Raw genomic sequence first — 23,841 nt, 5'->3', positions numbered from 1 at the left:
TTGAAGATTAGAGTCCTCCTTTGTGGCCATATAGTGGAATTAACAGGCTCTGGCTGTGGATATGGACAATATATTAGAAGAGGGAGAAGCTGGAGAAGTTATCACCAGGCCGCTCGCATCATCACCTCTTAGTCATGACAGGTTATATTGCAGGTAGTTTAAAACACCAAGGTCAAAGGATGAACGAGAAGAAAGAGTGTGAAAGAGAGCTCGGGTGACGTCTAAATCTCTATTACAGGTTGATAGTTAAAATCACGTCACAGAGGCTGTAAATCAACATTCAATATGGACTCGGAGAGGTTTTATTTTTCTCTCCAGGTTGTCCAACAAACATCCTGTCCTAACAATATTGCCAGAATAAAGGTAATCTGAGGTTGGTTACTGGATGTCAGAAAAACACCAGGACATTTGAATAGATTCTTTCTGCTCCATGAGGCTGTCATCTGCTACTCAATTTGCTCCGTCTGTGTCCCTTCAACATTTGTCCGTCTTCGTGATAGATCAGACCCTGACTTTTTTTTTATTCATTCCCCCGCAGCTGTGTACAAAACAGGTTTCCTAATCAATTCCGCATCTTGGGTGACCAACTGTCATCTGCCAGTAATGAAAATAAATGTGGCATGCTTGAATCTGAATGGAAGACAGGTATTCTCTTGCCACTTGTATACAAGCTGCATCCAACTGTCAAGTACAATGAGTTTAGCGCACACTCTGAATGCAAATTTTAAACCAAGGATGTAACCATTATATTAATACAAACAGCATATGTTGTCAACTAAGCACAAGAACACATTTAAAACAATATCTTGGGCTTTGAAATTGAAATGCAATATACTGTAGAGAAAACATAAAACAGTAGTATGAATATTAAAAACTTCTGTTTAAGCTTTCATGAGTATTCAAAGCTGTCACTGGTGATTAACCTGATTATGCACATTCACACCTGCTCCACATCGCTTCAGGGATTATTGCTAAGAGATCAATTCACTTTTATTTGCAATTGCCAAGAGACAATGAATAACAACACTTTTAAAGAAAGTGGCTAACTACAGTACGTGCTGTTTACTCTGTGTCTTTCAAGTAACTCTCAGTGGACATTTTAGTAGTCGAATGCAAACAAATTGAACTATTTTGCCATTAAGTTGACTTTTATTAATGGCTGTAATGTTCAATTGTATTGGTTTAGTACGTTAGAAAAATATTTTAGATCATTTAGGTTGTGTTTTATAAAATAACAAACTAATACCTCACTATTTACGGTCTCTACTATAAGTAGTTTACTTCATTGAAAGATCTCAGAAGCCCTGTTTCTGCTTTGGACATTGCATCTTTCAGCTGATCCAAGAGGATTCTAAAATTGTTTATTCAACTTAAAACATAACATAATGTTCTCAGCTTTTAAAGGAAATCTTTCGCCTTCAGTTTAACATTTAAAATCACCATATATGAAGATTTTCCCTAGACAGGTAGGTTTTAAAAACCTGATGTATGGTAGAAGCATAAAGTAGAGTAATATGAAAGAAAAGTATCTTCAATTTTTACTTTTTGAGTCGATTATTTATAACACTGCCTTTGACTATGGCCTTAGTAATACACATGTAATCAAATTTAAATATGTTATACAATGTTACTAACAACGGAACATTATGTGTATGTTTTAAATTGTACACATATTACATAAAATGCTAAAGTTACACCCCAATTACATTTGTTATCACCTTTCCATAATCACCTTTTGAATGTACATTATCCTGTGTCTCCTCTCTCAGCAGTCAGACAGGAGCGACGACAGCTGCATATTGCACTAGTGAACAGTCACTTAAAGAGCTGTGGCCTTGAATTGACATGACATTCTCTTTGCTTGTAATGAGCTCTCAGACTCTCCGTTGGCCCTTCTCCGTGCGGCAGGAGATCGTCTCGCCTCGCAATTGTCACACCTTCAACTGTCCTCAAGCCCTCTTGTCTTTTATTTGACACCCCCGCCACGATTAAGACAAAAGGTCTTCAGAGATCCCCGGGTCGTAAGGTCTCCTTGTTTATGGACGAGCACGGCCTCTAATTACTTTAATTAATTAAATTCATGATTTCCTCTAAATTGAACCCATTCATCAGCGGTGCAGAGCTGTGACCATTAATGATTTAAAGACATCTATAAAGGAATTATTGAGGACAAGAGGTTCTTGGCCCCCTTCCTCTGCTTTTTACTGATCGCTTTGAGCAGATATTTTCAAAGAGGGGCGATGCTTTTATTCTACTGGTTGTTCTCTCGACTTGAGATGAAGACCTTCACAGAAGCTGGCAGATTAAGTAAAGTGGGAAGGGTAACGCATTCCTCCTCGGTGGTTGGTTTCCGTCTTATCTGCGGTTGGACACGAGACTCCCAGCTCTTGTACTCTAATCCTCTGGTTCCTTAAGCCTGAGCTCTGTACCCCCTGTCGACAGTCAGCTGTGTAATCCTTCAGAGATCTCCCCCCCCCCCGCCTGTGTAGTAAGCAAAGCACTGTTTCCCTTGGAACAACTCCCACTGCCACTGTATGCATGCGGGCATCTCCATCTTGACTTTGAAGGTTGTGAAAAAAACACCTTTGTTTCGCTCATTTCCTTCTGTATGGCACACACATGTTGGAGGTTTGGTGGTTATGATGATATGAGCGTGTTTATTAGTGTGAGGAAGTGCTTTAATTTAATATGCTGATAAAACCCAGAAATGTAAAGTGGGTATAATTAATAATTTTATAATAACGTGCACGTGAAAGGGGTCGTGCTTAGTGATTAACCCGCAGTTGTTGTCGTCGTCCCCCCCCCCCCCCCCCCCCCGCAGTGTGATAGAGCTTTCATTGTTTTAGTTTTCTGGCACACTCTCACTGGTTTAAAAGACTTGTTTGGAGCCGCAGCAGGCAACTGTTCGCTAACAAGTTCACCATTCTAAATTAAGAGGTGGTAATATATTTGTTTTTTTTTCACATTTGTTTTTTTGATGCCTTAGGGGGCCAAAAAACCTAAACAACCTAAACAATACCCCAATATCCATCCTATATCATTCATTACATACATCAGTCATTGAACCAAGCTACTGTTTGTCGCACACTCTCAATATCTCCTTTTAAATTATAGCCGGAGTTACTTATGTAAATTGTATAACTTTAGGATGAAAACAAAGATGATGGAGCAAAAACGCATATTTTTCGATAATAACTCAACTTTCTTATTGAAAAGGCAACCCCATAAAATGCTGATGTTTGTGTTTTTTTTAACTATATATGATGATAAAAAGCCTGAAGCTACGTGTTTTTTTAGAATCACACCAATATTATATTGTTTACACAGTATATGACTTGTGTCACTGAGGATTTTATTCTGAAATAAAAGTCCTGTTTTCTTTTGCATTTAAAAAAAAAAGGCAACGCTAGTATAAAATATATACTGTCGATTAAATATGCTAGGTAAAGAATTGGTGGACATTGTCCTAAAATATTCTTTAATATATCCTCAGCTGAATGATGCTTGTCCTGCCTTCTTTTGCAAATGTAGACAAAGTTATGTTGATTGTGTAAACTGACTAATCTACATCTAATTCTAATCTTTTCAGCACTGGTTGAGGACTGATTGCTGGCTCCCATCTTGATAATGAATTGTATTAAGATGGCATATTGAAGTGCCTGTCAAATCATTATGTATGCTTGGTATCAAATATCTTGAATTATCCCCCCTCTCAATAGGATGCATTGTGACATTGCAAATTACTATATTTAAATAAATGTCTCCAAAAAAAATCAACAGGCGTGAAGCCGAGAAAATACATATCATTTATCAGTCACCTACAGCAATCTTTAGGTTTAAATTTGTGTTTATCATATCAACAATTTGCTGTCAATTGACATCCAAGATAATTCCATCCTCCATTCTATCACTCAGAGCTCACTTGTGATTAGACCTCAGCTACCAGCATGCCCCTGAGTGCTTTGGGAACCCTCTGGCAGGAGCTGAAGGGAAGTTAGGGATGTCTGTGCTGCTCTGTTTAATGGATGGAGAGGAATGTATTTGTCTGGATCAGACATTTTTCAGAGACATTATTCTGAGAGAGACACCAGAAAATACCAGCCATTACGAACTCTGAGCCCAATTTGTGGAAAACATGCCCATGGCCTTCAAGCCTGATTCAGACCTTAAGTTCGCATGAGTCAGTTTTTAAACATGCGTCACTCATCAACATTGCTAAGCCTGGAGGTCTGTGCTGGCATATGTGAGGTGATAAATATGTAAATTAAGGCACATCAGACTTCATTACAATACACTGACTTTAAAACACTGTGAAATAGCATTTCCACAGCATTGTACGCTCAGTAATACCCGCTTCTTCTTAACCAAAATGTAGATTTAAATAACATTTAACGGTGAACTGGAAAATTCATACTAAGAAAGAGAAAAACAAACCCTTGAAAAAAAGATATTGCCGACGAAATGTTTTAAGAGCTATGTTCCGGTAAGTTCAATATAAAGAGCAAATATGGAGATCACTCTCCACTCTGTTCCTTATACTCCTGCTCAGTTCAAAAGCCTCTGGATGTTGTTGTGGCTAATTTGCATTTACTAGCATTTTGAGCTGGAGCGTGACCTGTTTATATTAGAGGCAATCTTGACCATGCAGCTGGAAGCAGCAGGTTAAAGACAGGCTCTGATACCATGGCTTCCTGCAGGACAGCATTTAAAACAGATAAAGGAAATATAAGCTGTTATGAATGCTAACGCGATCAACGCTAGCCATGCTAGCGGAGTGGCTCTGTAAATGGTAATGTCAGTCACTAGCATATCTGAGCAACTATTGCCTGGATTGCCATGACATTTTGGCAAACCTCCCCATTCCCTACCATAACCCAAAGACTGGGAGAGATGAAGACAAATTCAGTGAGGTGGAAAATTATCAAATGCAGATGTAAGAGCGAGGGCAATTCAAAGATAAAGTGAAAGTATAAGGGGGAGTAGAAAAGAGGAATGAAACTAAGAGGATAGAAATAGGGGGGAATTGTAAAAAGGGAACTAAAAAGGATTTTATTAGGGAGGCTTACCTAAGGGGGACATTTCCGGTACCTCAGCCAAGTATGGTCCATCAAGAAACTTGGGCTCATTATCGTTGATGTCCTGGACCTTGACCACAAATTCGGATCTGGGCTCTACGGGGATATTGGTGATGCGGTCTACAGCTTGAGCTGCGAGGGTGTAGTAGGACTGCGCCTCTCGATCCAGGCGCTTCGTGGCGTGGATGTCCCCTGTGTTCTCATCAATGGTGAAGATGGAGGAAGAGCCCTCGCCAGTTAACACATACTTCACCTTGCCATCTCCTTTGTCCACATCTGAGTGAAGCTGAAAGAAAAGGGAACATCAGATTAAGGGACCACAGTAGAAAGTTAAAAAATCTATTGCATTTGCTCATGTTTTAAAGGTCGCCTATTATTCAAAATCCACTTTTTCATGTATTTTATACATAAACATGTGTCCCCTCTGTGTAAAGAGATTCTGAAAGTTTCAGGCAAAAATATTCCCTCACTTTTTGTCCTGATCCATTTATATGAAAAAACTGTATGGAAATGAGCTGATCATACACTGAACAAAAATATAAATGCAACACTTTTGTTTTTGCTCCCATTTTTCATGAGATGAACTCAAAGATCTAAAACATTTTCAATATACACAAAATAACCATTTATCTCAAATATTGTTCACAAATCTGAAAAAATCTGTGATAGTGAGCATTTCTCCTTTGCCGAGATAATCCATCCCACCTCACAGGTGTGGCATATCAAGATGCTGATTAGACAGCATGATTATTGCACAGGTGTGCCTTAGGCTGGCCACAATAAAAGGCCACTCTGAAACGTGCAGTTTTGCTTTATTGGGGGGTCTGGGGGGGTCCGAAAACCAGTCAGTATCTGGTGTGACCACCATTTACCTCACGCAGTGCAACACATCTCCTTCGCATTGAGTTGATCAGGTTGTTGATTGTGGCCTGTGGAATGTTGGTCCACTCCTCTTCAATGGCTGTGCGAAGTTGCTGGATATTGGCAGGAACTGGAACACGCTGTCGTATACGCCGATCCAGAGCATCCCAAACATGCTCAATGGGTGACATGTCCGGTGAGTATGCTGGCCATGCACAAACTGGGATGTTTTCAGCCTCCAGGAATTGTGTACAGATCCTTGCAACATGGGGCCGTGCATTATCATGCTGCAACATGAGGTGATGGTCGTGGATGAATGGCACAACAATGGGCCTCAGGATCTCGTCACGGTATCTCTGTGCATTCACAATGCCATCAATAAAATGCACCTGTGTTCGTCGTCCATAACATACGCCTGCCCATACCATAACCCCACCACCACCATGGGGCACTCGATTCACAACATTGACATCAAAAAACCGCTCACCCACACAACGCCACACACGCTGTCTGCCATCTGCCCTGAACAGTGAAAACCGGGATTCATCCGTGAAGAGAACACCTCTCCAACGTGCCAGACGCCATCGAATGTGAGCATTTGCCCACTCAAGTCGGTTACGACGACGCACCGGAGTCAGGTCGAGACCCCGATGAGGACGACGAGCATGCAGATGAGCTTCCCTGAGACGGTTTCTGACAGTTTGTGCAGAAATTCTTTGGTTATGCAAACTGATTGTTGCAGCAGCTGTCCGAGTGGCTGGTCTCAGACGATCTTGGAGGTGAACAGGCTGGATGTGGAGGTCCTGGGCTGGTGTGGTTACACGTGGTCTGCGGTTGTGAGGCCGGTTGGATGTACTGCCAAATTCTCTGAAACGCCTTTGGAGACGGCTTATTGCTGTCAGCATGCCAATTGCACGCTCCCTCAAAACTTGCAACATCTGTGGCATTGTGCTGTGTGATAAAACTGAACATTTTAGATTGGCCTTTTATTGTGGCCAGCCTAAGGCACACCTGTGCAATAATTATGCTGTCTAATCAGCATCTTGATATGCCACACATGTGAGGTGGGATGGATTATCTCGGCAAAGGAGAAGTACTCACTATCACAGATTTTTTTAGATTTGTGAACAATATTTGAGAGAAATGGTTATTTTGTGTGTATATAGAAAATGTTTTAGATCTTTGAGTTCATCTCATGAAATATGGGAGCAAAAACAAAAGTGTTGCATTTATATTTTTGTTCAGTGTATTTTGGCCATTACGATGTTTTGGCTTGTGTAACCATTAGCCAAGCACCAACCAAGGTAACCCCCCCCCCCCCCCCACCTTATCACCTGAATCTCCTCCTAGAGCACCATTGTGTTCTTTGTCACCAAATCTCTCTCAGAGGGGCGTGGGGAGTGGCTCCTTATTTTCATCTAAAGTAACAGACAGAGAATCAGCACTTTGGAAACAGGGCTGAAACAGAGGGGTTTATGGGATGCTGCAATGATTTGTTTGGTATTTCAAGCAAAACACTTCAGAGACATTGATTTGTATATATCTGAGAACTATAATATATTGATGAGAAACAGTATAACAGGGGACCTTTAATATTTTAGTGGTGGTGTTTGACTTAATAAAGAATGACTTGAGGGCATTTGTCTTTAAGCGGAACACGATAGTGGTTATTAAATGATGATTACATAAGTGAGGGTATTACTTCTTATAACATATTCATAGATAAAAAGCTAAATAGATTCAACTTGAGTTTAAAATGTCATATTTGTAAGCATGTCACTCTTGTATAATGCATAATGATCTCATATTTAAAACTACTAAAATATTTAAACATTAGCAAGTGCAAAACATGTTTGTTGGACAGGCATTTGAATCAGATCAAATGATCAACACATGCTGCATCTGTGAATGAATCCCATCAAATGAATGGAATGAGATGAAATGAAGCCACTTACTGCAATACCATTGTGACTTGTTAGCGTTTGTAATGGTCATTACGACTGATCAAACTAGTACTTTTCCATTAAAGCCACCAGCAATAACCAGCTCATCTAAAAATAACATACTCAAGCTCTTTGAAAATACCAAAGACAATGATGATTCGCCAAATGGATGTCATTTCACTTATTTTCTGTGAAGCCAAAGTTGCTGCTCCATTGCCCATAACGCAACGGAATAACAAATGCCTTCCCAGAAATCTGTAATTTCATAAACTCGGAAATGTTTTATGCAAAAAAAATCTTAGCCTGAATTAACATATCAAGTGACTATTGTTGTCCTGAAATAGTCCAATATATAACAGCCACTGTTGACTGGAAGCCTGATTCAATCTTTCACATTTTTTAAATGACAGAGCACAAATGGTTGGACAGACGTGAATATTCTCTGTGCGACATATCAATCAAATCTGATAAAGAAAGGATTCCACCACTTTTGACCTCTAATAATCAAAAGCCCGAGCTGCGGCCATGTAGTCAGTTCAGACCTTGTAATGGCCACATAAAACATCCCTTCCTAAAATCAGTGGTGAACGAAATTCTATTTCTATCTTCTATCTCAGAGCATGCTCACACTGTGGAATTCAAATGTTTGTTTCTTGGAGTAGCTAGAATATTAATATGAGCTGTTGTATTGTTCCATAAACAGACATACTACAATAAAGTTGGAAAAGCTACATATTTTTTTAATCATTGAACCTGTGCAGTCACTACAAACAAATCCGTATGGCAGAGTTTTAGTCTCAGAGGAACAAGTCATGAGTTTAAAGCTGACTTTAAGACCCCTCCTCAAAGTATGACTTCAACCAAAATAATCCTTGAACAACTCCAAAGAAAGAACACTCAAAGCGTCTTGGAGAATACAAATTACCATGACAAGTAACCAGCCTTGAATAATCACGTCTGAAGTCAAAGCTGTCTGAGGGCCGTCAACCCCTTCAATGTTCTGAACTTCAGAGCGATCACAGAATGTATCTTAGGGGAAGGTTGTTGTGTGTTTTAAAAATGGACAGATGGACTGTTTTATCTGTCAGTATTTAGCAGAGTGCATATTTCTGCCTCAACTCCAACATGACAACACACCTCAATTAACAGCAAAGCATGCAGAGCAAAATTTTAGTGGATTTTGATTATTAAATGTGTTTCCTGATTCTCAATATTTGGTGTTAAAAGAGTACAGAATAAACTTCAATTGAACCTGTGATGGTGAATGGTAAATGGACTGCATTTATTAAGCTATTTTCCATTCTTTGTGACCCTCAAAGCACCCTTACATATATACATAACTAACTCAGATATCCATGGACATTCAATCTGGGGAACAGACATTTAAATGTGTGGACAACCATCTATATCCCGATAAGTGTAATATCTACGCTTCAACAATGTTCTCAACCTTCCTGGTGTTTTGCATCCAATTTTCTCCACACATTTTCTCCAGGTATTTTCGCTCTTGCATTCGATTAAGAAGTGAACCAAGAGGAATTTAAATAAAACACTCTAACATTATGTAATGCCACTGACATTCACTTGGAAGAAATGATCTAACCATCAATTTCCCAGTGAAACTTCTAGCAATAACAATCCAAGCCTAAGCACTTAATGTGTTTGTGTCAATAGAACAATGATGATTCACAAAAAGATAGTCCTTTAGACAGAGAGGGTTACATTTCTGATAGCTGCACTGGGAATTACTCTGTAATAATAAATATGTTGCAAATTGATACCATATAACTAAGGTTATCACATGGGGGTTCTTCCAATACTTCTTGGCAGTTGTTATGCCCCTGGAATATAATTAGAAATCGGACGATTCAGACGTGTCCCTAAAATGTTCCCAATCACTGCGGTGCAAACCCACACATCTTAACTGGATAGCTGCATTATAAAAGACCTATTCTAATAGGATAATAAAGAAAATATCATTATTTCCAAGAGCCGGACTAAAACCACATTGCTTCTCTTGGATCTGAGTTTCTCTAAAAAGCATCTCCTTGTCAGCACTCTTGTTGGAATGGTTTGTTTCCTAAAGAAGCATGTGGCGCCATTGTTGAACTCCCAGTGAAACTGAGAAAGAACGCTACCAATGAAAGAATGCCAGGAATTGCATCTCAAGGCACATTTTCTCCACCAGAAGGGACCATGTTGCTTTTAACTCCATTGGTTACCTCTGCATGGAGATGGGTAAGGCTTACGATGAGCTCGCTGACATGTGGCATTTGGGTTCAGGAGATCTTTGTTGTATACCTTCCACTGCATGATCCCTATTTGAGGTCAGTGGCTAACTACAGTTACAAGAGAAAGTGTGAACCCTTTGGATTCTCCACACATAGCGTTGTGTGTTCCTTCCAAACAACTCAACTTTGGTTTCATCTGTCCACAGAATATTTTGCCAGAAGTGCTGTGGAACATCCAGGTGCTCTTTTGCAAACTTCAAACGTGCAGCAATGTTTTTTCTGGACAGCAGTGGCTTCCTCCGTGGTGTCCTCCCATGAACTCCATTCTTGTTCAGTGTTTTACGTATCGTAGATTCGTCAACAGAGATGTTAGCATGTGCCAGAGATTTCTTTAAGTCTCTAGCTGACACTCTAGGATTCTTCTTCACCTCATTGAGCATTCTGCGCTGTGCTCTTGCAGTCATCTTTACAGGACGGCCACTCCTAGGGAGAGTAGCAACAGTGCTGAACTTTCTCCATTTATAGACAATTTGTCTAACGGTACGTCCACACAGCAGCTTTTCAAAAATCTTGAAAATCTTGGAGCTGGGCGTGTCTGACAGCTTGGGGATTTTTTGCGAGCAATGCGACCAACAACCAACACATGAATCTCCCGCCCCCGACATACAAAGCAAAAAACCCCGGGGATTTTATGCGAGCAATATATATATATATATAAACTCCCCAAACAGGCGAAAACCTACCAGTTTCACCCACTGTCTCTGCCACCTCCCTCCATGCCTGGTTCCTCCGGTTTGTATCCCGTTAATAGTTCTGGTCGTAAAGAACCGGGTGATTTGTTACCGTAATTTCTCGTTTGGAATATGAGGAAATAAACTGCGGTCTGGTTCTCCCTGCTTACACGCGGTTTGATTGGCTAGCGCTTCTACTGTCAGATTTGCATAAACGTGTTTGATTGGCTGGCGCTTCCAGCTCAGCTTCAAAAGTTGAACATTGCTCAACTTTTGAATCCTGGAGATCCTGGACATCCTGGAAATCTTCGCTTCGCTCCCCCACAATGCAGTTCGGCGAAATGCGAGGCGAAGTGACGTCATCCCCATTCAAAGTCAATGGGCAGAGAAGCGGTGGAAGTTTCTTCTGAAGCTGCTGTATGGTCGTACCGTTACCGTGGACTGATGAACATCAAGGCTTTTAGAGATACTTTTGTAACCCTTTCCAGCTTTATGCAAGTCAACAATTCTTAATCGTAGGTCTTCTGAGAGCTCTTCTGTGCGAGGCATGGTTCACATCTGGCAATGCTTCTTAAGAATAGCAAATTCAAAACTGGTGTGTATTTGTTATAGGGCAAGGCAGCTTTAACCAACACCTCCAATCTCGTCTCATTGATTGGACTCCAGGTTGGCTGACTCCTGACTCCAATTAGCTCTTGGAGAAGTCTTTAGCCTAGGGGTTCACATACTTTTTCCACCCTGCACTGTGAATGTTTACATGGTGTGTTCAATAAAAACATGAAAACATATCATTGTTTGTGTGGTATTAGTTTGAGCAGACTGTGTTTGTCTATTGTTGTGACTTAGATGAAGATCAGAACACATTTTATGACCAATGTATGCAGAAATCCAGGTAATTGCAAAGGGTTCACATACATTGTCTTGCAACTGATAAAACCATCAGGGTAAAGGCCTGGCATATCGAGTACTCTGATGGTTTCTCAGAACCTCTTTGATGCTACATTATTTGTATATCCTTACCCCTACCTGACCCAGTGCGCAAGAGAACAAAAAGATAGAGCAACGTTTTTTCCCCGTGAATAAAAAGTCTATAGGGGAGTTTATATTTCAGCAATTTGATTATGTCTTATCATTATGATTATATTTTGAAATCGACGAAACGGAAAGAAAGTATAGACACATTCTTTACACTGCTTTTCAATTCATTCCAGACCTCTCTTGTTTGTTGTAATGATACAATCCAATTATGGAGCATTCATTTTCAAGGTACACTGTACTCACACAGGATAATGTGAAACTCTTCCTTGAATTAGTCTGTAAATGTCAACATCTCATTAAGGGAAAAAGAACATTGGTACTTCAGGTGTATAGCCAGCGCTGCAGGGGTGGAGAATGATTAGGTCAATATGATATTGGTGGCACTGAAGGAGTAGCTGTACAGAGGATACAACTCCAAAGGTCTTTTATTAATGGTATCCATCAGGCCCGCTGATAGATGCCACGTTTGAGACGTGATGTGTCACGATTCTATCACGATTCTCATGTTATGTCACGTTTGTAGTTTTGTCTGTGTTGGTGTTTTTCTTGTCTTTGGGTTTTATTGTGTAAAGTGTTCACCCCCGTTTCCTGCCTGTCTGCTTTCTGTCTGTTTCCCTCCCTGATTACCCGATTGTGTTCACCTGTTGTCCTTGTGTTTCTCCTCCCCTGCCCAGCTGTATCTTGTTCTGTGATTACCCTTCTGTGTATTTAGTCTAGTCTTCCCCTGTGTTCCATGTCGGTTCATTGTTTCCCCTCCATGTCATTCCACGGTCTGTGTTCCTTGTGCTGCTCGTTGGTGTTGGAGATTTTCGATTCTGCCTTGTTTTGCCACAGCTTTAATTTATTTAATAAAGCTCGCTTTTCGTTATTCTGCATTTGAGTGCTACCTGCTTCACCCATTCGTAACAGTGATGATTGCATTGGATGTTTCCTTAAGGCTCTCAGCGTGCATATGATGGCTCTCTAATGGAGCTCGCTGTGTTTATTCACCATCTCCTGCTGTCAGGAGCAAACTCCAGCTAAAGTGTCAGTGGTGGTGAGTCAACATTTAATCTTGAGGAAGCCATCCGTGGCACTTTGTTTTCGGTAAATGCCATTGACATGAAGGACAAGGCCAAGGGGCAAGGGTCAAGCACACTATGTGGTCTTTTCAGTGAACTTTTTGCTTCATTTCCCTCTCTGCCTGGCAGGAGAATACCCAACAGTGCAGCAGCTGTTGCATATATTACATCTCTAAACTATATCAACAATGAGGGCTATATGAAATATATATAACATGGCAGGGCTTATTAAAGTAGCCTAGTGAAATACTTTTTCTCATTAATTTAACCTATTTTCAAACTGTCAATCCTTATTTTCTATGGAATACTATTTAATTCAGTGTTAAATAAATATATAAAATGACACCGTTTAATTTTTTTAAATAACCATTAAGATATATTTCTGATGAATATTTCTATGAAAGTGATAATTAAGATTTGAATTAAATGCCATTTCAAAATGTCAAGCAGGTGTTTTTGGTTTATCTCCGTATTACTTTTACTTAGCACCATGTTGTTAATGCAGAAAATGTAAAGACTACAATTATTGTCTTGGCTTCCCCTGAGCGTAACTCAGCATGAAGCGCATGGCAATGTAGCTCAAGATCACACCAAGGGATTGTGACGGAGGGGTGGGACTAGAACACGAACCCTTCTGAAATCAAAGCTGACACTCATCATCACTTTGTATGCAGGCGGATCTCCAGGGACCAGCCTGTTAGCTTTGTGTTTGCTTGTTTACCTTTTAGCAAAGGAGAGGAGTAAAAAGCATAAAAGATGACACAACAACCCTCTGGTACACGCCTATCCCATCACAGCCACTGCTGCACAATGTGTACAAATTGTTACTGCATTGTTGCCGCTCTATGCTACATGAAAAGTCATGTTGGAAAGTGTGTTATTCTATTCTGCTTCTCTTTAGGCTCGGCTCTGTGAAACACTGCCAGGAATAAACCCCCAAAATGTATGTTTCAAGCTTTGTATGTCTACCTCCCTTGACTAGAGTACACATTCTCCCACTAGTGGCAACCTGTGAGCAACACTGAATCCGGTACACCAAATCAGCCGCTGCCGCTGCTCAAGAGCCCTTAATCAAAAGTCGCCCTGAAGATATTTCACAGAACGGCTGAATGTGGGGGCTTAACGGGGTCTCTACGAGCGAGGTATGCTTCATAAACAACCAAAAAGAAACTGCGGCCGACTGCACTGTGGGAAGGCTTGCAGGTTTCTCGTGCAACATAAGGAAACAAGTGTATATTACATACTTTCTTCCATTATTATATATCCTACAGAAATCAAATACAAGTTATTACAGGAGACAGCAGGGAGTTCAGACTCATATCATAAAACATACATGAAGTGCTCATAAAGAAGACAGAAGGTGGGAGTAAGAGGGGTCATTCTGCTACAAAAAGATAAAGTAAACGGGGGCTTTGTCACTTGTCAGCTGTCACTGACATGCTTGGCTTTTCATCTATTCATTCGGCCATGTTCTGGTGAGTAGCCATGGCGCTGTGCTCGGCGAGGGGCTTCTCCTCTTTCATTTCACGTTGGGAGGTGGGGAATAAGCAATCGCCATGGAGAAACTGTTTGCTATCACACAGTGGGGAGATACATGGGATCTGTACACATAGGCTTAGGATTCCTCTCCTTCATTTCAATGAGTAATGCTCACTTATTGGTCTTCCTTATCTTTTATTGTGTATTAGATCTATATGTTGTTGACATACAATAGGGTTTAGGTAGTCTGATCGTATTGGACACTGAATCAATCACCTAAACAGATTGAATTGCCATGATCACATGTACTTTGGATTAGTGCTGTATTCAATTGAGTCAATCCAATGAGGCAGTTTCTGGTTTACAGTTTATAAAAAGACATGTATTTAAACACTCTCCCTGAATGCTTCATGTAGTTTTTCCAGCAGCCGTATTGTTTTCGGACTCATTTGCAGTGAAACAGTATTTTTCCATGTATAAGTTATTTACTGTGTCACATGAAAACCCTCTCAGGTACAAAGCTGCTGGTGGATGCGATATTTTTTCGTTTTTCTTTTCTCCCTTAAGTAGCGGAGGTTGGAGGGCCATTTGAAGTGTGGCACTCGGAAATACAAATAATTATAAAGCAAATAGGCAGATATTTACAACAATAGACGGGTCGAACGTCGATAATAGCTTTGAGGATTTCTGCAGCATGTTTTTAAGTAAGATGGTTCACCGTTTAAAAAAGAAAGAATATGAATTATTTATACATTTATAATAAAGTGGCTGCGGTTCAAAACAAGTTGAGTAAAAGCAAGTGGCACACTATAGTAAATGGTATCCATAGCACAGAATTGTATTAGGTGTAATTATATTTACCGAATACAGTTACTACAAATGAAAGAGCTCAGTTAGAAAGGTTCAAATCTGGCAAATTACAAATTGCCACATGTCATCCCCCAAAAATCTGACGGAAGGAAAATTGTCCTTTATTGCTTCACTCAAACATATGACTGAAGTCATTTTAAACTGATGTGGCTTTCCAGTGGGGCTGCTATGTTCAATATGTTGCTTAGCTCCATGGTTTATAGTTATATTACACCTAATAAATATGTTTTTTAACAGCAAAGGAAAGTTAAAATATGACGAGTGATCGGCAAACATTTTGATTCTGCAGCAGAGCCCTGTGTAGCATATGACTCAACATGAAAAAAAAAAGTCAAAGAAAGGATTAATTAAAATATGTTTTCTTGTTTACATTGAAACACTTCATTTGGAAACACTGTAAACAAGTTCAAATGTCTTTCAAATGTTGAGTCTTTGCTTGTGAAATATTATATGGCAGTTCAACTTCACACATTTTAAGAACTTCAAGTTGAAACAATGAAATCAATAACCCCACGGTTTGCATTACACTAGATGTCTGTTACTATATATGGCCAAATAAGGTAAAGCAAGAACGCTGTTTCATTCCCAGGTTAGCAGTCTGGATCTCTGGGAAGAGACATCGAAGGGCATATCTTTGAAATTGTTGAGTTGAGTGTGAGAGATCAAAACAGTGCGTTTAATCGCGGAGAGCATTTTCAGTATCAAGTGTGAGCCATGTAGGGTAAGAAAACAAAAGCAGCTGAAGGTAAAGCACCAGGAATAGTTTAAGTGTATGCAGCGCAGTGACAGGAGTTGAAATAGCGGTAGTTGAAGTGTCACTTTAAAGTGTAAACATATGTTGAATATTCATCAAAAGAGCAGCACACCTTTTTCTAATTTATTGAACAAAACAAAGAAATAAATTCCTTATTCTGTGCCGAAAAAGCTGCTTCAAAATGAGTGAAGAAGGCAGTTGAAACGACTGTTAAATACACACAAACAGATGTGTGTGATGGCTTGACGGCAGGTTCAAAGCAAGTGCGGATAGGTTTTTCAGAGCATAAATATGAAAATGCAGGGAGGCTGTTTTCAGCGGGGATATGGCATCTCTCTCCCTCTCAGACTGTTCACATGCGAGAATCGGCTTTCAATCAAAGTCAGAAATTATTTTGTGGATTCTGACTGCCATTTACACACTTCGTCTCCATCCGGTGGCGGCAGCGGCTCATATCTGCACCTGCTTGCTGAGTCATAACACCGGGGAGATAATGGCTCTGTTTCCGTGTGAGGAGGATAACTGAGCCTTCTTGGAAATGGGCTTCAGTCAAGATCTCAAAGCCAAGCAGTGCTATATAAACATGTGTTCCAATCCATGTTCTCAGACAAGTATTTACTAAATAAGTCATTAATGCATCTGTCTGTATCCAGATTAAATGAGTGTCATGCAGAGGTGGGAAGTAGTCGAGTACAAATACTTCGTTAAGTACATTTTTCTCGGATCAGTACTTTACTCCACTTCTTATTTTTCTGACGACTTTTGACTTTTACTTCTTACATTTTTAACACAAATACCTGTACTTTCTACTTCTTACATTTTCAAAACAGGTTAGTTACTTTATTTTTAATCTGCATTTGGTGGCGTGATCATTATTATTTAGAGTCATTGTGTGCCTATTGATTTGAACACGATCCGTGTATCCATCATTTCCTGGTCTTCTCTAAAGAAGAGCGACCAATGAACACGTTGTCATGTTGCCGTTGCTCAGCATCGAAACATTCATTAGCTAACAATGGCATTATTGTTCTATTCATATAAAGGGAGGTCAGGTACTCTTTAAAGCAGCTGGTAGTTATGGGTACATTTCAAAGCCCATACTCCTTTACTTTTACTTGAGTAAGGAAGTTTAGTCACTGGTTCTACTAAACACGAGTATCTGTACTTCTACTTGAGTAAAGGATGTGTGTACTTTTACTTTTGTACTTCAGAATCAAGTTTATTGCCAGGTACGTTTACACATACAAGGAATTTGCTTTGGTATCTGGTGGTGCAAACATAAATAATCTAAAAAAATAAGTTGCAAAGTAGATCAAAAATAAATATATTAGGATAATAAAACAATTGTATTTTTAAGAAGCATTAAAAAGGATGTTAAAGACAAGTATTTACACCAAATGTAAATGTAACTACACAAATAACCTTAAAAGCTAAACAACTAAAACACTTGTGTTAAAGTGGAGGTACAAATGTGCAAAACGCAGTCTGACTCACAGTATTAAGAAAGAACAAACGGAACGCACAAGAGGCAGATCTGTTAGGAAACAGTGGAGCACGCTGTTGTTTTGGAAAAAGTGAAATGGTCAAACACAAAAAAAACATGCTTTAAAAAAGAACTGTGTTGATAAATGGCTCTTAAGCCTTTTAAGACTTCAATTGAAGATCTCTCAAAACACATTCCAATGAATAATAATTCAAAACATGTAGTGTGGAGAATAAAAAAGATATGATAGATTTGACTAGTCATTAGTACACTCAGAGATATTCTCTCACATATCCCTCATGAGATTATGCATTCAGCTCAATGGCAAGGCAAGGCAAGTGTATTTATATAGCACTTTTCAACACAAGGCAATGTGGTTAAGTCTTACAAGGTTAAGTCTTACAAGTCGAGTTTAATTAAACAGATCTCACATTTAATTAGTTATGTGACTTATCATAAGTGCACTGCAGATATATGTAATGTAAATCCCCTCAGAATTACATTATGAATTATAAAACAGCTTGGCGATTTCTGTCATGTCATTATAGATATGTTTAAAAGATATCTAAAATCTATTTGAAGATATATTGAATGGTTGTTATTTCTAGTCAGAAAGAAATGGCAGGTATCTTGAATTATACATCTAAAAAGGCTAAGATTGTAATTATTCAAATATGTAATTAGAGATGGTCACGTGAAAGTTAAAATGGACATTAGGAAACAGAGGATATAGGACAGTCATTAAAAAGTTCCAGCCATGGTGATGGAGATGGACACATTCAATATATTGTTGCTGTATCAATACATGAATGCTTCAAAGTGTAGTATTGAACTTCTGGGAGCTTTGTGATCTGGGTAAGGTTGAAAGTGAGTGCCATTTTTCATTTGATAATAATTGAAGGGAGTTAATGTTCCATGGAAGTCTGAAGCCAGTGAAAAGTCTGAAGTCTTTACACTGGCTTCCTGTGTGTCAAAGAATAGATTTAAAAAAAACTGCTGCTGGTTTATAAAGCACTGAATGGTTTAGGCCCAAAATATATTTTTGACCTCCTGCTAAATTATGAACCATCCAGATCTCTCAGGTCTTCAGGGACTGATCAGCGTTCTGTCCCCAGAGTCAGAACTAAACATGGTAAAGCAGCGTTCAGTTATTATGCTCCAAATATCTGGAACAAACTCCCAGAAACCTGCAGGTCCGCTGCAACTCTGACTACTTTTAAATCCAGGCTGACTATTCACATCTTAAACTGCACTGTAACTTTTATCCATGTATTTTTTCTTTTAATGTTTATTTTATTATCTTTGCTTTTTAATGACTGATTTTACATGCCATTTTCTTAATGTCTTTCATTTTTTGTAAAGCACTTTGAATTGCCTTGTGTTGAAAGGTGCTATATAAATAAACTTGCCTTTCCTTGCCTTGCTCTCGAGCTGGTTTCTCCAAAACGACCTACCCCACCTTTAGGTAAGATTTTGAGGTACTTGTACTTTACTCAAGTATTTCCATTGTATGTTACTTTTACTCAACTACAATTCAGAGGTAAATGGTGTACTTTTACTCCACTACATTTATTTAATACCTTAAGTTACCTTTCATATTTGGAGTAATGATGTGAAATATGATCAACACTTAAATCAGACTTTAGTTACACCTGGAGTAAACTCACAAGCTACCCTGCAGTACACAAAGTAATGATAACTAGCTGCACCTTTACCAGCTTTGAATGCATCAATAATAATAACCAAAACATAACCAAAACACCAACTTTCGGAATAGGTACTTTTACTGTTGGTACTTTAAGTATATTCTGATGCCAATACTTTTCTACTTTTACTTGACTAACATTTTGATTGCAGGACTTTTACTGTAACAGAGTATTCCTACACCCTGGTACTTCTACTTTTACTCAAGTACAAGATCTGAGTACATCTCCTATCTCTGTACAAAAGCAATACGTTCAGTCATTTTAATGACACACACTAATTATACAGGGAGACACACAGATGATAAAAAAAATACTTGTTTTACAGAAAGATAGCATATTTCACATCTATGCTGCTGATCTACTGCCTAACATGAGCTTAGAACTACATTTTAAACAACTCAAATGTACTACCGGGTAATCTACTCTACCACAATAGGATTGTATTTGGCGTAGCCCTTGACACACACATGTTAATTAAAGAAAAGCAGAAGGGTCAATCTTTGTTCCCCGCTACCTTTTAATGGTGTGCCAGCCTTGCCACCATGCCGATGTGTCATCCACATCAATGAAAAGTAATCAAGGTAGCAATCAGGGCAAGCTTTCACTTATTTTGTATTATGTATCTGTGTTTGTGTCTGCGTGGCTTTCAGCTGCCCTCATCCCTGAGATGCAAATACATGGAGGACAGGAATAGGCATCCCTTTCAAAGTATCATGGAGGCGGAATCAAAGCGCTGTTGTCACAAAAAGCTTCCTTAGATGCTATCGGTGTGACGGCGTGTTTTTTTCATGTCGAGGATACAACTGGCAGTCTATTAAAGGACGATTCAAAATGTAAACATAAAGAGATCTAGGAGGAAATTGTGTTTCCATATCAGGTGTTGTCGATACAATCAATTATATTTGCATGCTGTAGATACAATAGTTGTTATTTCTCTCTCTCTCTGTGGGATACCATGTATACAAATAACAGTGTTGGGTAAGAAAGCTGAAAGAAACCCAGCAAAAATATGTCTCAAAACATAATTATTGAAATGAATGTTAGTTTTATCAATAATATGATTGAAGTACCTATTTGGTTTCTACGGTAGATGCTGACAAAAGCATATTGCATGTAGCGTTCTTATTCCTTTAACCTCCCATTGGCTAAACATGTGTTTTCTAAGGTAAAAGTGATCTTAACCTTTGACCTCAATAGTTCGTCTCATTTTGTCCCTGAGTTCAAATAGATGTTTGAGCCCAATTAAAAGAGATTTTCTGCAGGCATATTTTAGATATAATGTGCAAGTGCCTTCGCCTTTCAGCGCCAAATTCAAATCTATTCATCCTTGGTTCCAAGGCCCATTCACAATGTCCACACAGGGGCGTGCTCCTGCAAATCAAGCCTTCAGAAACCAATTAAGAAAAAATTTCCTTGCAGTGGAAGTATAATGAAAAGGAGAAGTTTGTTTGGGGGGCTTAGGGCTTATATATCACAAAATGTCAAAACTACATGCAATAAGAAAAATAAGCCGCCAGGGAAGAGTGCAGGACAAACTGTATGGAACAGTTTAGGAGGCCACAGTGGGCTATAAATATCACTTGACTGTTCTGAACCTGTGGACTCACCGTTTCACACTCAAACTCTGGCTCATCCAATGCTACAGTCCACTAAAACCACTAAAACTCTGCCTCTACAAAATCCATATTGATTATAGCCCGAGGTCATGGCGAATTGACATTTTGAAGATTCATTTATCAGAATTAAACACATTTTATATCAACATTACGATTTCCTACTGAACTGTAAAAGTCTATCTGCTGCACATTTAGATAAAAAGCATGTGCTTTCAAATTTGCTAGGATAAAACATTTAGTTGGGGTTTTAGTTTAATTTAAGTTAAATAAGGCAATTAAAAATTTGGACTACGGTTCAGTCATTTTAGAGGATTCATGATCCACACGTTTATGTGGAAATAAGGGTGGCTGTGTGATAAAAAGAGTATGTGTTGATGAAATAAATAAAAAATGTAAAAAATGTGAGACAGAACTAGAGAAAAAATTGAAATATAAAGGCTAACAGTTCTTTGAGTGTAGTTTTCTAATGACTTTATTACTTAGTCATGACTAAGTAAGAAAATACATGTTTCCTCATTTTGTAAGACATGCGTTATTGTGCAGCAAGGAGGAAAAAGTGACTCGCAAAAGATGTTCAGCAGTCAAAGGATGAACACAGCAGCTCGATGAAAACCTCAAACTGCTGTGTTATTATTGTATCATATTGTGTCTGCTGCGTAAAGTACAACCTTGTGATTAGTCTGCTCATAAAAAAAGAAATGTGCTTTGTTGGCGTTTATAAGGTTAACACGTTTTTCAACTTTAGAAAGAGCTCCTCTTCGCCAACAGAGAAGACAGGCCGTTCCAAAGTGGCTGCGATCCATCCGTCTCGCAGCCGCTCCCCATTAGCTGGGGTGTGAAAAAGGAGCTGGCAGTGTGTTAAAACGCCTTGAAACTGGCCAGAATTAGGAGTGTGTTTCGACTGTGTATAGTCGATAAAAAACAAGGATGTCTAACTATATGTGCCATCTGTGAAATGCATTTGATTTGCTCAATTCAAGTATTCAGTTTCATCTATTGACACTGATTATTAAAACTGCCAAGATGTTGTTAATCTAACAAATATTTAAATAAAAATACACTTTTTACATTGCATTTGGGTGGTGTCTTGTTGTGCAAATAATTATTGTAAAGAACCCAAAAGATTATATTAATAATTTTGGACGGTTTAACTGACTAGGGTAGTATTTCAATTATTTTTCTGGACTTTACTGGGATGGAGATGAAAAAGATTGGATAAAAGTTCTAATGTGGAAAATGTTGTCCATCATTTGAAATGGCTTGCCTGCCTGAGTGCAGCTTACATACATGCTTCATAGGACACAGTTAACCAATACTCCACTGCCAAACAGCTGTAGTAAATGTCAAATAAATCAAATGTGTTCACATGCCTTAAAAAACTATCTTTGCCTTAAAGAAAACAGATAAAAGGTTATTCATAAGTAATAATTTATTTCTCTACTCAACACATTCTTTGGTGATTTTGAAGCACTTTCATGATATTCATATATTTGTTTTAATGCTTAGGGAAGCATAATTGCCTATGTTTGTTCACTCCAGTTGTTCACACGCACTCAAGCTCTCTACAGCAAACAGCTTCCGATGATGTTTGACACATTATTATGATTAAAAACCTGTTCAGTGAAGAGTACTCGTGGCTCCAAGCACTCAGAGGTGACCCCCCCGATGACAGTGACATCAATAATCTCTTCTCGGGCGCTATTCACCTACAATACGCAAATGAAGATGACCGACAAGGGCAATGAACAATCCACATATTGAAGATGTGGATCAGGAGAATGATAACCACCTCATTATTGCCCATAAATCACACAATAACAAGAACTGGAGACTGAAATGACTTAACCATGTATGACTCTAACACTGTGATTCTAAGGGTGTGGGACATTGGCATCTCCCATCACTTCCTGTCAAATGTGTACTCCAACAAAGCTGCACTTTGTAACAGGAGGTTCTCAAGGATTTGAAGAGTGGGACATGAAGTTAAAGGGCAGGCCTCCTCAGTGTTGGGAATAAATACTGTCGATATGCTCCATTTGTTTAATGTGCCATTTCAGAAGTGGAACCGACATGGCAACCTCACCGTGCATACCACCCCTCTGGAATTTGATCAGAGCTAAAACTGTTTACCAATGTTTGGAGTCTGACATTTATTGAAAGTGGCCTTTAGTAAAAGTCATAGCTAAAGCGTGAAGAGGTTTCCTGATGAGCTTGTGAAGCTGCTCTGTCTTCCCGGCCAATAAGACAGCAATTGGTGTTTTAATAAGCAATATATCAGTCGGTCGCATCAGCTGAGGAACAGGTGGCCTCAGAGGGCTCCACCCAAAACACTCTATATTTACTGCCAAATAGGGATGCATATCGTTGACTTTTTGACGATACTGATACCACTGAACGATACCGATACTCAACCGATACATATCATGATACTTTGAAAATGTATCATCCCACAATTACTCCCATGAAGCGCTTTACGATATAGTTAACATGTCAGATGAATATTCAATTCAATTGTGGGACTTCTTGGACCTTTTAGTACTGAACAAACAATGAACAATACATAAAAAATATGAAGAAAACCAATTATGGAATATCTTTTATAACACATCAGGTGTGCCGCGTGAATAGCACATCTTGTCAATACAAACAGACCGTTATAATTAATGTTAAACCTGAGATTCGACAAGAGAACAAATAAATAATAGAATAAAGGTCATGAGATATCGGGATTGCACAAACAAACACATCTCATCTTTAAAATCAACATTTGCCTTCACTGGTGAGAGAAAACAAATCCCATCACAGTTCATTTTGGGACTTTTACCTTTCTAGTATTGAACAAACAAAAAGTATCGAAACCGGATCTGATTTCGGTACGGTATACCGTAGCCACCAGTAACCAGTATTTTGGTAATACCGGATACCGGTATTCATCCCTACTGCCAAGCACTCTATATTTACTTTGACAGGTGGAAAACAATGGTGGTGCAAAT

At 39.0% G+C, this 23,841-nt stretch overlaps 1 protein-coding gene across 1 annotated transcript in view; it reads right to left on the bottom strand.

Moving 5' to 3' along the window:
- The window catches only part of LOC117465457 (cadherin-7-like), a 112,353-nt gene that overhangs the window by 62,348 nt on the left and 26,164 nt on the right, over positions 1 to 23,841 (bottom strand). Inside the window, 1 exon segment of the mRNA XM_034108258.2 lies at positions 5,067 to 5,361. Within this exon segment, the coding sequence (XP_033964149.1) occupies positions 5,067 to 5,361 (295 nt within the window).

The sequence above is a fragment of the Pseudochaenichthys georgianus genome, chromosome 20 (genome assembly GCF_902827115.2).
Source record: "Pseudochaenichthys georgianus chromosome 20, fPseGeo1.2, whole genome shotgun sequence".
NCBI classification, from domain to species: Eukaryota; Metazoa; Chordata; class Actinopteri; order Perciformes; family Channichthyidae; genus Pseudochaenichthys; species Pseudochaenichthys georgianus.
This window is presented reverse-complemented; position numbering and strand designations above follow the sequence as displayed.